The sequence below is a fragment of the Equus caballus genome, chromosome 7 (genome assembly GCF_041296265.1).
Source record: "Equus caballus isolate H_3958 breed thoroughbred chromosome 7, TB-T2T, whole genome shotgun sequence".
NCBI lineage: Eukaryota > Metazoa > Chordata > Mammalia > Perissodactyla > Equidae > Equus > Equus caballus.
The window spans coordinates 90,947,620-90,963,945 of record NC_091690.1 but is presented as its reverse complement, the minus strand read 5'-3'; the positions used below and the strand labels follow the sequence as shown (position 1 = coordinate 90,963,945).

General features: G+C 44.6%; 1 protein-coding gene across 4 annotated transcripts in view; it reads right to left on the bottom strand.

Moving 5' to 3' along the window:
* Positions 1-16,326, bottom strand: part of NELL1 (neural EGFL like 1) — a 753,092-nt gene that overhangs the window by 622,177 nt on the left and 114,589 nt on the right. For all 4 annotated transcript variants that reach the window (XM_023646175.2, XM_023646174.2, XM_070273436.1 and 1 more), the window contains exon 4: positions 12,625-12,795. In XM_023646175.2, coding sequence (XP_023501943.1) covers positions 12,625-12,795 — 171 coding nt within the window. The remainder of the gene's footprint in view (positions 1-12,624; positions 12,796-16,326) is intronic.

Sequence of the window (16,326 nt, the reverse complement as noted above, 5' to 3'; positions counted from 1 at the left end):
TCCTTATCTTATGATTGAGGCTTAGAAAAGTTAAGTAACTTGCCAAGGATCACACAGCTAGTGGTAGAGCCAGAGTGGAAACCCAGGACCGTCCAACTCCAAAAGCTTGTACACTTAACCAGTATACTACACTTTCTCTCAGTATGCCACCTGAGGCCTGACCCTGGACAGCACGAGCTCCACTGCAGCCACACATACCCACTTCAATCTTGTAACTCCCATCTCAGCATAAGCTAATTGCCATGGTCTTACCTAGCTACACAGCTGAGACAGGACATGAGGATACAAGCACAGGGGCTCTTAGCTCCCTGCCTTGTTTCAATTGACACTGCTGTGACAGGCCGGAGGCATGGATACAGCCCCAAAGCTGGAGGCCAGAGGCCTGCAGGTGAATACTGCTCTACGTGCTGCCAAGGCACAGAGCTGCCCAGCCTAACCTACAAGAAACAAAGGCGACCTCATTCCTCCTGAACACATTCCTGCTACACACCAATGGTGTACACCAGGCTTTATTCTTTTAAACGAAAAAGCAAAGCGAAGAATATGTACAGTACTGCGTCATTATTGAAAAATGTGTTTGCATACGCAAAGAAAAAATCTAGAGAATAGAAATAAAACTGTTAATAATGATCACTTCTCTCCAATGGAATTAAGGGCAGGGGGTTGATATTGCACGGTTTTAAATAGCTTGCCCCTCTTGTATATGTGTCACTCAGCATTTACTACAAATGCAATTTATATGGGGACGGCATTATAATAAATGTTAGACATTCCATCATATAAAGCTCAAGAAAACCTATATTGCAAAAGATTTCACCCCAACCTTCACATTGTTCCTTAGAATTTCTGTCCTCACAGCTTCTTGTACACGTTCTCTTTGTGTGTGTGTGTGTGTGTGTGTATATGAATCGAGCAAGGAGCTTTCATAATTTTTAAAAAAACTAAAAACATCCATTGAGCTTCACAATCAGGCTATGCCAAAATAGCATGGGACACCCAGGAAACCCTGCCCAAAGGACTGAATTTAATGGGCTTGATGGGAGGCCCTTACTTTGGGCCTCAAAGGCAGTTTAAGAAGCAGACCCACAGAATTTTATGACAGTGATATGTCCACTGTACAGGCAAGACATGTGTGCCCAACTGTGTTTACTCTCCAGCAGAGGGGGCACGTGCCCCTTAATCCTCCCTGTGACAGGTTTATGTTCATCTCCTATGTGTAAATTACCTGCACTCCTTTCTGCCTGCCAGAGCTATGGGGGACACAGGACACATGTAAATTCAACTTAAGAGTACGGCACGGTTCACCTTGTGTGGTGAATCAACCCAGGAAATCACCAAAAGCCTTTTATAGATTAACTGCCTTCCTCACGAAAAGAATAATCCTCAAAAGTTCAAAGCAGAAATGCTAGGATTACTTCATCTTCCCCTTTCCCTGTGACCGATATTTACATAGAACATTGAAATTGACAACACACTGTCCCCTGCAGGTTCTCATTTGATCCTCAAAATAACCCTGTGCAAGTAGACTGGGTAGAGATGGGATGCCCCTTCTGTACAGATGAGGACATCAGGGCCAAGAACAAGGAAATTTAACTGATAGAACCACGTATAGAAGGCCAGAAGCCACAAATAGACTTCTGGATCAGAACTCTTCCTTTTATTCATTCATTCAGGTATTCACAAATATTTGGTGACTCCTTACTATGTGACAGCTCTGTAATATGCACTGGGGACACAATGGGGAGCTCTCAGGGCACTTACAGCTATGGGAAAGGTAGCCATCAATCAAATGATCAAAAACTACTCCATAGAGAAACAAACACTATTTCATGGTGAAAGTATCAACTACAAGCGACTTCTCTTGTCCTGAATACTAAGGATAAGTAGACACGAACTTGATATTCTAGAAATGGCACAGACGGAGATCCTGCGGCTTCAATGAACATAGTACACTTAAAGAACTGAAAGAATGTGAGGTCAGAGGAATGGGAAAACTGTGCAAGAGGAAACTGAAGAAGGAAACATGGGCCAGACTATGCAAAATTTTTGTAAGCTATGAAGGATCATGACCTTTATCCTAAAGCATATGGGAGGCCATTAAATGTGCTTACGTGTGAGTTGGGTTGGGAAGGGAATACAGTGATCAGGTTTGCAGTGTGAAGTCCTTGACTATCATGCTAATGTCCATGAGAAACCGCCATCCATGAAAATTACTCAGAATTCAATGTGCTTTCCTACTTCCTGTGCCTTGCTCTCTTATTAGCTCCTGCAGGTTCTAGTACATATCTAATCAGATACCAATATAAAAGAAGCCATAATGACAAATGCCCTCCTAAATGCGGGGTCCCCCACCAGCCAGCCCTTTCTTTCACTTCCAGTAGTTTTTAATGAGACCTTGTGATTGCAAAGTCACCTTAAAGGACGCAGAGAGTTTATCACCTTGAAACCGTGAATATCAAAATTTATATTGGAACAGTGTAAAACCACCCGTGGAACACCAGAGACTAGTGTAACGCATCTATTTCACATTTGAAGAAATGTCCGAATGGCTCATTTGCAGTCAGTCATGAATTAAGATTAGGTTCTTGGCCATTACACACCAGCACAGAGGCACATGTGAGACATACAAATCATACAGGATGATGGGCCATTCGAAGTCCTGACCCAATATTATCTCTGAAGTACTCAAGTCATGAACCTATCGACACTGCAGATTCCAGGAAAAAAGGAGTGTCTTTAAATCTAGAAACAATACCACAGAAGCCTTCTAGAGTCTAAAGACCAGCAGTGGTTGGAATTTATCACAAGGTAGATTTTGGTCCAACAGGGAAGTAGCCCTGCAAGGTGATCAGCCTCCCCAATCTCAGAAAGTAACACACGGAACTTGGCCTTTGTTGTCATCAGTTTATAGATGGGACCACTTCTTCCATGAGAAGTTACAAGTGTTATCTTGTCACATGGGGCTGTCAAAAGAAGAAGCTGGAAGAACTCATAGAGAAGCAGCGTCCTGAAAAAGCAGTAAGGACGGACCTCTGGACCATGGCTCCAGTCTGCCACCGACTTACTGCATAGCTCTGGACAAGTCACGTCTCTTCTCGTACCTCAAAAGTCCCCATCTATAAGATGCCAGAACATGCACCTCAGAGGGCTGGAGTAAAGACCAAGTGAATGTATGAATGGTCTCTAAAGAAACACAAAACCCTAACCTCAACGCGGTAATGTCCGAGCAAAATATTTGAGTTTCCCCCAGCACGGAGCTGGGCTTCTGAGGCCAAAATGTCAAAGAATTCAAAAAAGCTGAATCATACATTCCCCAGTTCCTTCTGGCTTGAGCTTCAAAGACGGTATCAGACCTGGAGAGCAGGTATCGGCAAGAGAGCACTGAGCGAAGGAGGAGAGCAGGACACACCAGGATGACCCCCAGCCTGGGGCTCTTCACCTCCAGTGGAATAAAATCCCACTCTAGGCAATACAGGCATCGCCAGGGTCGCAGAAAAGTCAGGTGATGGCCTCAAATCCAAGCCTGAAAGTTCCTATATGTGGAATCTGCTGTCAGGAAAGTGACACCCTCAGACTAATCGACTCTAACGAGCAGAGATGCAGCATGCATTCCTGAAGAAGAGTTAGAAACAGCCTCACACAGGCCCTTTAAGGAGAAAGGAAATGATTTCCACCCTAATTGCCCAGGAAAACCCCCAGATGAGGGCCCAGGCACATCAACCAGCTGGTTTGATGGCTCCGGAACTCCTATTGGGAGAAACGCTCACAAGAAGTTAAGGAGGATGAGCTGAGGGACAAAAGTCCACTGAACTGGGGGTTGGAGCAGAGAGAAGAGCGAATAGAAACCTCTTCCTTCCAAGCCTCCTCATCCTCACACCCGGCTCCCCGCCGTACCCACTAACAGAAGGGCAGGTACAGCTATAAATCCGTTTCCCTGCATCCAACCACTCTGGCTGCTATTATTTATAACATTAATTTAATTAAAGTTTCTAGAAGATAGATGAATTTCTTTACAGGAGTGTAGAAAATCAAGTTTTTTTCAATGACAACATCAGTACCCCGGGTCTAGCTAGAAAACGAATGCAGTGTTCGGAATTCGTTTTTTTTTCTTTCAATTAAAAAATCCTCATGGCTCATGCATTTTTTATTCCCCAATGCTCTTTTCCACCGAGTGAAGCATAAAAGGAACAGAGACAACTAATACATAAATGTATATATTTTTAAAAATAAGGTGCCATCACAGGTATTGCTCTGACTTGACTTTCCATTTTCTCTCCTTCCTTGCTTTTCTTTTTAAACAACCATGCATATCTATCAAAAGGACAGAGTAAAATTATAATAAATATGCAAGCATTGATATTTTTTCCTACAAGAAAACACTTATTTCTCCTGCAGCCTTTTTTTCCCCTTCCATTTGTCCTGTATAGACCCGTGTCCACGCAATACACTGGCAACTCAAGAAGTGTCTGAAGGCATGTAGATGAATCACCATGAGTTGGAAATGAAGTCTTATTTTCCTCTCTATTCTAATGCATCTTGGTCCCGTGTAGGCAACAAAATGCCTTTCCGTTAATGTACTCACGGCCTCCGGTAGCCAACAAACCACCAGATAAAGGGAAGATTCTACTGTATTTCTTTTTAGCACTTTCCATTTGCAATTTTCAAAGCCCAGGAATGCAGCTTTGCGGGGAGTGGGGGTGCAGGCTACTCTATCATCCACTTCAATTAATCCTTTCACCTCCTACCTTTCTCTGCCATTGAGGCCGCGGTTAACCAAAGGCATTATCTAAACCCAGCAGGGAACAAGAGGAAAAGATGAAGGTTCTTGAAAAGACAAGATTAGAAATAGGTCTGCTGCTGATGTCATTAGAAGAAGATAGGGCAAAGTTACAGCTGGAACCCACCTAATGAGGTTGGAATGAGTAAGCCACAGGGTACACAGCATGGTAGAAGCGGGGACGGGGGACCAATCACAATGAGACATCCAACACAGTAATGTCTAGGCTGCCTCAACAATTCAGCAGCCACTCTCTACTTTGCCAAAGAATCTACAACTTTAAATGTACTACATTGGTCACCTACATCTTTAGATTCTTTCTCTCCCATTATTTAAATCTCTACAGCTTGGCAGCCTCAAAGGCTTTTTTCCTTCAGCAGTCAGAGGACGTGTTATGCTTTTCAACAGCACAACTATCCATCATCTGCTGGCTAGAGCACACTGCTCTATCTGGTAGGTCATCAAGCTACCAAGGCCTCCGTGGCTGGGGACCTGCACCCCACCAAAGGCTGTCCACTGTCAGATGTCTGCAGCAGAGCACTCTGAAAGAAAGAAAGAATACAAGATGGAGAGAACAAGAGGCCGATATCCCTTAGCATCCAAAAATGCACATTCAGACTCTACTCCAGCAAGGAGGGAGGCAAGCGAGGAAACAGAGAAACCGGGCACCCAGGATAAGCAGTCTTTGCTCACCAGCAGCACGCTGCACGGCAACCCACACATCAGCTCAGATGAGTGCCAACCCCCTGCTGGTCTACTACAGAAGCAGCCCTGGGAAGACGGCAAGCGGAGTTGCTCTCCAGGGTCTGAAAGCAAAAATAAAAAAAAAAAAAAAGCATGCCCTAACTAAGCACTGTGATGAGAGAATCTGAGGGAGATGCCCAGAGGGTCAGAGTGAAAAGGAGACAAATCATCTAGTCGGAGCCCCTTACTGGGGACCTGGGGAGCTAAGGCCCAGAGACGGTCAGTGACTTTCCCAGCGTCAGACAAATTTAACAATTTCTTTCAGCTCAAGTTTTCAGTCCAGAACATTTTTGTGCTAAAAAGTCAGATTTTCAAAGTGGAGAAACAAATAATAGATATTTTGTGTAGAAGATCCAGGCAATTATAACAAAGGAGTTTCCTCACTCTGTAAAACTTCACCCGGCTTTACATTCCCTCATAAAAGCTGTGAGAATTTTGGCTCCTGGGTTGGGGACGGGGAAGTAAGTTTCTGAACCTCCTCTCTCGCAGGAATAAAAAGGGAAAGAGGCCACACCACATTCTCAAGCCCTCCTAAAGATCTTATCACACCGGAGGGGGTGTTTCCTTCCTCACTCAGCCTCTGTTACAAATTTTTAAAGGGACTCTTGGTGTACATACCATGCACGATTGTGCCGCGCTACCGATCATGGAACTAAAAGACAGACTCGTGGAGAGCCCTGGCCAGGATTCAGCAGTCAGAATCACTTCAGGGACCTGACTGACTGACCTCAAACGCTACACTGCAGCATGGATCCACATCACAACTGGGTCCTGATCCAAAGGATGGAAGCCACTAATTTTATAGAGGTGAAAATTGACTAAATGGTACTCATTTCCAATACGATACCTTAACATCTTTTCTGTATAACAGTACATGTCTATAATACTTCATGACGCTGTATGTTCACACAGTAGCTTGAAATTTTCTGAGGATTTTGCACACATTCTTTTGCTACATTCCTGCAACAACGTATGGGAGAAGAGTTACTATGACTCCATTTTACAGACACAAGCACAGTTCCTGGCAGAGGAATGAAGGAAGGAAGAAACTAACAATCTTCAAAGAATCTAAGACACAGATGGCCTGATTTCACACTCCTGCATCATTGCATGTAAATCATATTTTATAAACGGCAAAGCCAAGACAAAGGTCCAGCATTCGTTTCAGGCTAGGTTAAACCACAGGGCTCGTTTACCTGGTCACGTGGAGACAGCTCTTTCTTCCCCTGCCCCTATTTCCTTCTGTCACTCCCTGTAACTTTCCCCCACTGCCCACTTGATACCACTCCCCGAAACACACACTCTCTTAACGGCACCATGACTGGCTTTGTATTGCTTACAAGATGAACCTCATTTCAAGCTCAGTTCTTACGTGACTGATACAGAATCAGATTACCCAGTAGCAAAACAGTAAAGCTTCAGGGGCTGGCCCAGTGGCCGAGTGGTTAAGTTCACGCACTCTGCTGTAGGCGGCCCAGTGTTTCGTCAGTTCGAATCCTGGGCACAGACACGGCACCACTCACGGAGCCATGATGAGACAGCGTCCCACATGCCACAACTAGAAGGACCTACAACTAAGAATATACAACTATGTACCGGGGGGCTTTGGGGAGAAAAAGGAAAAAAATAAAAGTAAAAAACCATAAAGCTGCAGAAATTATCATGCATTCTCACCTGGAATGGCAAGACATTGAGAGGCTACTCCACATCCCCACCAGCTATCCCTCCTGTGATCTCCAGACCTGATTGTCCTACCAGGAATCCATCAATCCATCATGCATTGCCTTATGCCATCTCTTGTACTGTTTCTTAAATTTACACATGGGTATGTCCTATCCTCCTCATTCACTTGTCATCTCTTCCTGGACAGAGGATCAGGAGCTGCTGGGTTAGTTGGACATGAAGCATATGCTGGCTTCTCAATTTTCTTTTGGTTAATTTTGATAATGAGTTAATTGTGTGCACATGTTCCTGTTTGCGATGTAATATATCAATCTGGGAACCAGGAGATTGAGAGTCTTGGCCTGGCTCTCTTGGAAGCTGTGGCCTCTGATAGTCATCTCTTAATTTCCCCCCTCCTTACTATAGCAAAATTTCTGTCTAAAATCAATGTAGTACATTATACACGCGGCTTAACTACCTTAAGGAACGTGAGGTTTAATAAGCTGATGTTTCTAACTACTTCAGCAGCTCTCTGGAAGGAAGATGCCATCTCACACTATTTCATTATGAAAAAGCTAGAGATATAAACAGATGCTCATATCCTGAAGTTACTCTGAAATATTAGATAGAAACCTTGAATTACTGACTTGTTCAGTGATTTACATTAAGTTTACTTTTCTGGTTCTGCAGGCTCTTCCAGATCAGTTCTATGCAAAAAGGGAATGTGCTCTGCAGTGAATAAACGGCATGTGTTGGAAGTAAAACCTGAAATACGTTTACTGTCTAGACTAGAATCATTGAGTTAATTCCCTGTCAGAGTGACAATTGGACTGCAGGAGTGTGTGTGCTGTGCACACTTGTACAAGTCTGAACCAACGAGGTGAGAGTTCAGAGCCCTGTAGCAATGTGACTTCGTAAGAGATCAATTTTTCCAGAACTGAAGCAAGAGGAGGTTGCCTTAGAATGGGGACACTTGCATATTGTGAAAAGTGCAACTGAAAGCTAGATGAATGTACCATTTGAATGGAAAACACTTTTGAGTCCATCCCTTAGCTGTTAGAAGCTCAGCTCCCTGTCACTTCAAGACCAAGATACTGGGAGTGACTATTTTCAGTTCTCTCCACTGCTCAGCTGCTGTTAGGATTTGTCAAATCAGCCTGCTCACAGGGCTTCAGACCGAGTGCAAGCTTTCTCTGCTATCAAGGGTGCAGGGCCAATCACTGTGGGGGGCCCTGGTGGTTTCAGAATTAAAAATAACTAAATGAATAAGCCATGAACTTCTGGATGGAGAGACTCCCTTATTTCTTTGTGTCCTCACAGCCTGGCAGCGACACTGTGTCCAATACATTAATTAGATTGAAAATTAAAAGTTACCAAATAAAGAGAAGGAAAGGAAATCCCTGTTGTGGCGTATGAGAAAGAACACTTATGCTCTGAGTCCCAGATGTCGGTGGATTCTGAGCTTTGAGTCATGGGGACAGGCCACAGAGTGAGCGGAGAATGGAGCAGGAGAATCTGAGGAAGGTTAGCTCAGGCCTCCTCCTAGGCTTTGTTGGCAACTGTCAATACAAAGGTAGCTAGAGAAAAACCCAAGGCAACCTAGATAATCAGGTTGGCTGCCAATGGAATGGCTCCTTTTATGTTTCTAGCTTGAGGTCTTCAGTCCACACTTTGGGAGCTTCTAACCAGGCCCAGCTTAACTGGGAGAAAAGTGCAAGTCTCAGCAGCAGGCAGAAAGTGTTCAACTGCCAACCACAACAGCAGTCACCACTTGTGACAATTTCTGTAATTCAGTCTGAAAAGGCCCTGTTTCTCAATTCTAACCCAAAAAAGGTGGAAGAGCCTGCCACACCACAGTTCCTCAGAGCAGTGGAACTGCCTGGGGAATCTTCCTTTCCCGGTTTCACACGTTTTTATGGTCTGAATCTCCTGCAGCATCAGTCCTTGGTGTGGCAGTGACTTTATCCTGGGACGTCCATGAATTACGTTGGTGCTGGGGGGGTGGGAGGAGACTAAGGTTTGGGAGCTAGATCCTGGTTCAGAGTTTTGGCTCTACACTTATGTGACTAAGACCGAGTTACTTATCTTCTCTGAGCCTCTCTATTCCAAATCTGTAAAACAGGTCTAATAAAATTGTTCCCACATGGCTATTCTATGGAATATTATGCGTAGCACATTACCTGGCCTGTAGTAGATGCTCGATAAAGGTAGGCCCCTTACCCTATGCCAGTGCAATGGGTTCTGTTGACAAGATTCCACATCCTACCAAACAACTCTGAAGACCAGCAGTATCAGACACGTGGGAGGAAAGTACTAGAAAGGAGCAAACTGCTCACCCTGAGTTAGGCCATTGCCTGCCCTCACGTTCCAGGTCCAGTGCTGGGCTGAACAGCCTGGCAGTCAGAGCAGACGTTGGTGAGTCAGACTCAGGTCCAAATCTCAGCACTGCCACTTATTAGCAACAGGATTGCAGACATAGAACGTAACTCTGTTCCAACATTCTAAAATGAGAAAGATAACGGCCTGAGTGTGGGACGACTTCATCTATGTGAAGGGCCCAGCACAGTCACCACTAGACAAAAGTCATCACATCACCATTTATTTCCAACCAGCAGGACTCTAGTGGGTGACAGGCTGAGAGAAATAAGATACTATAATTCTAAGGGTAAAAGGAACCAAAAAGTAAGAATCTCATGGTGGGATGAAAGGCATGGCTTAGAGAGTAAGAACCAGCCTGTGACTGTCACTCCGTGAGGGCAGCCTGGATGAGAAGTGGGAGACTAGCAGCTTGATAAACAGGCCAGCACTTCCGCTGCTCTAGAATCAGCCAGCGCCGGGGAGGAAGACACTTGTGCAGACGACGCAGCAGATACTGCCCTCCCCCTGGATCTCTCCTCCTCCTCCTCACTGGGGCTCTGCTGCAGGCACTAGTTTTCCAGTCTCTCATTCATCTGTGGCAGCCTAGCCTCTCCTCTAGCTTCCTCCCTCTCTCTCTGAATGGGTGGTTTTGAAACCACAGTCGGGCACTTGGACGGCCAGCCCCAGAACCACAGGAAAGCTCGTTAACAATACAGCTTCTCAGGTCCCAGCCTCGGGGAATCTGATCCACTAGGTCTCAGATGGGACCTGGTGACTCATTTTCTTAAGTTCCCCAGTAATTCTGTGGAGTCAGGTTTGGGAATTATCTTTCTAGACTCTTCCTATACAAAAATCAAAACTTCTCTCTCATGGCCCAATCCTTCCGGGCCTTTCTCTCCCCTGACCTACATAAAAACTCCTCTGTGTTTGGGTCCATGAATCAGTAACTGGCAACAACTTTACATTTTCCCTCCAAGACCTTACATAAAGGACATATTATACCATGAGCCTAAGTATGAAAAATTTCAAGAGAAAGGAAGGAACATTCAGAACCCCTTCAGTCCATTCTTATAAGTGGGGCGGACCCTAAAGAATATTGGGGGCTTCAGCTCTCCCATCCACTCCCCACTTTGCTGGTAGAGAGGCCATGGTAGCCAAGGACATACAGTGGATGAAAGTTTGGAGACTGAGTCAAAGAGGCACATTAAACGTGCAGAATAACAGCAACAACAACAATAGCAAACATGTATTGAGAGCCAAAGCCAAGTGCCACCCTGAGCACCTTACACGGATTATCTCATTTAACATTCCCATCCATGAGCATGCGTTAGTACTATCACTCCCACTTTACAAATTTAAAAACTGAGATGCAAAGAAATTGACCAGCTCAAAATCACACAGGCAACGAGTTGCTGAGGATGGCAAAAGGGAATATTTCATAGGTACCTGAGAACTGTGAAGGCATAAAAACTTAGATTAGCAGAAACATATCTTCTCTCCAGAGAGAAGAATAATGGAAAATAGAGGATAAAATGTTTGAGAGGAGGAAGAAAAGAATTGCATAGCAAGAAAACAGCAGCGTTTCCCAGACTTTTCAGTCGGGCATCACTAACCTAGGACTTTGAAGCCTCTTTCCAGCCTGTGGCACAGGAGGACACGCAAGGCCCTTCCCCTGCTCTCCCACTGGGCAGCATATGGGTGGCGGGTAGAGGGGAACAGAAGTGCTACCTGACAGGCCACTTTAGTTCTAGAGAATTAAAGGAGCCAATGAGCTCTTGAAGGTAGAAATGGAGATAGTGGCTGAGGGCTAGCTCTATCCAGGCTGTCCATCCCAGAACTGCAGGGTCAACAGGAGCCTATGGTTTCTATGGAAACCTTATCCAGGAACATTAGTATCATCTGATCATAGCCACGGTTCTTCAGAAGCCCAGAAAGCACCTTAAATAGATGCCATCGAAAATTACCAAGACTCACTTCAAGATGGCGGCACTTCCCTTCAGCCTGAAGCTCATTTCTGTTCTCTGCCCTTCTAAAAGAGACTACAGAGCTGGAGCAGCAAGCACAGGCAAGTATCTCCTCCTCAGAAATGTAACGTGGAGCTTATTGACCTCAGATTGTCCCTCTTCCTATTGGGTTCTGAAAGGGAGGCTGTCCCCAACATGCCTGTTCCTCATCCTGGGCCCAAGGGAGCAAGTCCTGTGGCTGAACAGTCATTCTAACTTTGATGGTGTCTTTAACGAGAATCAACAATTCACAGGCACTGCTTGCATTGCAAAAAATTCTCCATAAGACTCAGATCACTAGCCATGAGGATTTTCCGTGGCTTCTGGAGACATCAAAACATTCCCCTTGACCACCATTATCCAGCTGTCCAGCCACAAATGATCCAATCACTAGAGACCGATAGTCTCCTTTCTCCAGCTGGCAGTAAACCTGACTCCTGTGACGGACATGAGGGGCAACATCTCCTTCCCACCCCAACCCACAACCTCCTGCAAAACCCCCCAGACCTCACAAATACTCCAGCCATCCTCTGACAAGCTAGAAGGCTCATTCCTCTGCAGAGAATGGATGACATCAATTCCAAAGGATTCAAAGAACAGCCGCTTTAAGAAGCCTCTATTTGGAAAAGATATTTAAGCAAAGCTGTGCTTGATGAAGTGAAATAGAATTAGCCGCTTCAGTAGCACAGGCTTCTCTGATTCATTCTAAGGTAGACTGGCTTAGTCGTTTCCAAGAGGAACGAACTCAACAACAATATATCACAGTTAACTGTGATCACAGCTCCACAGAATTTCAGCTGGTACCTGGAATACACCAAGGAGCACTTAATATTCCCCAATCTGTAATCAACCTTTTGTACATTTGTTCCTAATCACAGCATACGGTTTCATCTTAATGCACTGTTTTCTTAGCATATTACAGTTGGTCATTTCAGCACGCCTAATGGCCCATTTGGTAGGTTCAATTGCAATTAGGGCCCCTTGGTTTTTGTTTCCCAGCAAGGCTTGGAGGGGGTTGATTTTGCCCCCCTTCCCACTGCTCGATTTCAAGGGCAGAATCACGAAAGAGCAAAGACATACCTGTTGCAGTCGATGTGGAGCAGGAGATGAGAGGCGCTAACTGACAGCGCCACCTTGTGCCACCGTCCGTCCGCCATCCGGTAGGGAAGTGCCTCTGTCCTGGGCTTCCCCTTGTGTGTGTAGTGATATCGAATCTCATCTCTCAGGCCACTGCTCTCCAGTTCAAAATAACTGTATGCAAAGCAAGAAGAGTTTGTTTTATTTTATTTCTGGATTTTATAGCAGTCATCAGTCCTCACTACTTACTGTCTTCCCACCAGGTTTCTCAGAATCTAAAACTAGGCAAACATGACACAAAGAGCTACAACTCAAAATCAACTGTACCAGATGGAATCCTCCAATTCACCTGTTGTCTGAGAACCCTCATGGTCACACCTGGAGCCCCCAAAATGGAGCTTGAGTGATCCACTGTGAGGTGACAAGCCACAGCTAATTAGAAAAGCTTGGTGCAGTGTCTCTTAAACACTTGGAAGCCCAGGGCCAGCCCCAGGGTTGCGTGGCTAAGTTCATGCACTCCACTTTGGTGGCCCAGGGTTTGCAGGTTCGGATCCTGGGTGCAGACCTACACAGTGCTCATGAAGCCATGCTGTGGCGGCACCTCTCATAGACAAACTAAAATGACCTACACTAGCATAGACAACTACATGCTGGGGCAGGAAAAAAAAAAAAAAGGAAGATTGGCAACAGAGTTAGCTCAGGGCCAATCTTCCTCACCAAAAAAAGCATACTTTAAAAAAAGAAAAAAATGATAAAAAAAGAAGTCCTATACAGAACCCTCTTTCTATCGTCTAAAAAAGGCCATTCACGTGGAATGGACTTATGGATGTTTATTTTTATTTCTGCCATTTTTATTTTTCAAGAATTGAAGGAAAACAGAAGTCGTGTTGGATACCAGGGATTGAAATAATTGTCAGAGTGAAGAGATCATAAGGCTTTTTTTTTTTTTTTTTACTCCCCCTTGGACAAAAAGCTATAAGTGGACAACAATTCCTAAACAGCAACCAGGGAAGCAACAGTTTGAAGCTATTCATATATGGACCAGTATTTCAAATTACCATGGGATGAAACACACAATGGGGTTTTCACTTTCCCAGATCGTTAGCACATTTCCCAGATCCAAGAAAGACTCTTAGCACCAGCACTGCAGTCTGCACTTTAGTCATAAAATGCAGCAAGCAACTCTGGGACACTCCTCAGACACACACCAGGGCTGATACTTTCGTGGGTGGATGACCTAGTTAGTGTTCTATGCCTCGCTTCTGAAAAGTGTCATCACAGTTGTCAGCAAAATTGGGCCTAATCTCACTACCAGCCATCGCACTAGGCATTTAACACTTATGACCTAATTCATCACCCACAAAATCCTGCAAGACTAATATCATTATCCCCTTTTAAAAATTAGAAAGCTAAGATTCTGGAATTTAACATGCCCAAGTCAGGACTTAAACTTGGGTCTGAATTTGACAGTCTGCATTTCCACCAGTTTGCTGCCCATCTCAGAGGCAGGAGGACAAAGTCGTAAAGATGGCCTCAGCTGGCACCGTCTCCCAACAACTCATTCATACAGACGATTCAAGAACTACTCACTTCAACAGGAAACCAGGTTCATCCCCAGATGTGGAAGGACCTACTGTGTCTCCTCTAATCTGTTGAGCTGTCCTGACCCCACTAGCCAGATTGTATTCAATCTAAAACACAAAAAGCATCTTCCAGGAGGACTGAAATGAATATATCATGAAACAGTCTCTATTATGCATGACCCCAAACCTCAAGTCAGAACCAACGCATATTTCTTGCTCATCTTTCACAGAATCTTCCCAAGAGAGCGTGCAGGGGAAGCAAGCCCAGCCTCCGACCCACCTCATTTGCACTAGACAAAGAATCGGGCCCAAGGTCATAAACTGAAGAGGTTACTTATATTATTGGAGCCTGCTCCTGAGCCCAGGTACATACTTATTAGTAATAAATATGATACATATTTTATAAGGCTGCAGAAGAGGAAATCCCTTAACCTAGAAGACATTCATTTTAAAAGAATTCTCCAAATTTCTTTTCAGCTGCTAGAACATTGGAAGAATCAAACAACCAAGGAATTTAAAAGGCCAAGACCACCTGAGGTTATCTGGTCATTCATTTAATGTGTTATTACCGAACACGTAGTGAAGGGCTGAAATTTAAAATATAGATCCTGTTCTCAAGATGCTTTGAGACTAGCGGAAAAAGGAAACAAAATACGTGCCCCTCCCCTGTAACAAGCTAAAAACTGGCCTAAGAGAAACAAATAGGAGGCAGGGGAAATTATCATTTCAATAGTGACTGCCATGTGCTGGGAACGGGTTAAGTGCTTTCATAAACATCACCTCATTTCTTCAAGGGAGATATTATATCTGTTCTACAGAGAGTTCACATATGCTCAGACACATTATTCAATGTCTTGCCCAAGATCCCACAGCTCCTGTTTAGAAAAGCAGCATGATCTGAAATTTGAGACCTTACCAAGATTAACATATCAGGAAAATCTCTCAATTACTTTATTTTGACAATAAACTACTCCTGGGGAAAGAGATGATACAACCTTGAAAGGACTTCAATCAATGATACTTAGAAATGCTTATAGAGATCACCTGATGGAATCAAAAAAAAAGAAAAAGGGAGGTAGATACATTTGGCCAGAGTTAATCATTATTCCTAGGCTTATGGCCTCATTGAGCAAATGCTCCATGTATTATAAGCAGACCTTTAAAGATCACTTTACAAAGCACAGGAGCAAGTGGTTCCCATAGAGTAACCACCAACATGAGCTACGAGAAAAGAAATCTGCCTTGTTGTTCTCAATAGGGCAGAATGGATGCTTGTGTCTTAGGGTAAAGTTTCTGACAGCATCATGCACATATTCGAAAGTGCTGGATCTCAACTTGGATGAAAGTCAAGATGATGTGTTTTTTAAAAAATGTTAGATAACTCCTGAAGTGGCCCTAGGGATGACCAAGACGCTGGATGGCTAAGTGACATCTGGATACAATTGTTGCATGAGCACTGAGAGGGGAATAAGGCAATACTTCCAGGCAGTGACCCTCTGCTAAGAGAGATGTGAGGCTTAGTCCTGAGAGCAACTTGGAGGAGGTGGTCGTTCCGCCTGATGACCTTTGGCTGTAGCCTGGAAGGAAGACTCATAATTTGCAGTAGAGCTTGTTATTCAAAGTATGGTCCACAGACCAGCAGCATCATCACCAACAATGGAAATTCAGATTACGGGCCCCAACCAAGGCCTACTTGCACCAGAATCAGCATTTTAATAAGACCCCCAGAGATTCATGTGCATATTAAAGTTTAAGAAGCACTGGTGTTGAGTATGCCAGGTGTTGCTCTCCTTACTGGCCAGATGGTCACAGTGAGGGAAGCAGAAGTTTGAGGCTATGAGCAGTGAGTAAGAGCCTGTGGTGCTGGCAGGGAGAGGAAGGGCACTGGAAGTGACCGTCAGCAAGTGTCTAGGGAGCTCCCTGCCCCACCGGCCCCTCTCTTGAGGCCTCAAGTGCTTTGGGGTCTTCTCGGGATGTGGGGGAGCAGGTTGCTGTACAAGTGATAAAATCAGCCAGATTTTGTGAGCAGCATTTCACCCCTCAGCCTTGGACCTCAGCCAAGTGTGCTGTCCCAATGACCCGTCCTGGCTTCCAGAAAAGCCTGTTCCTCCTGCAAATATTT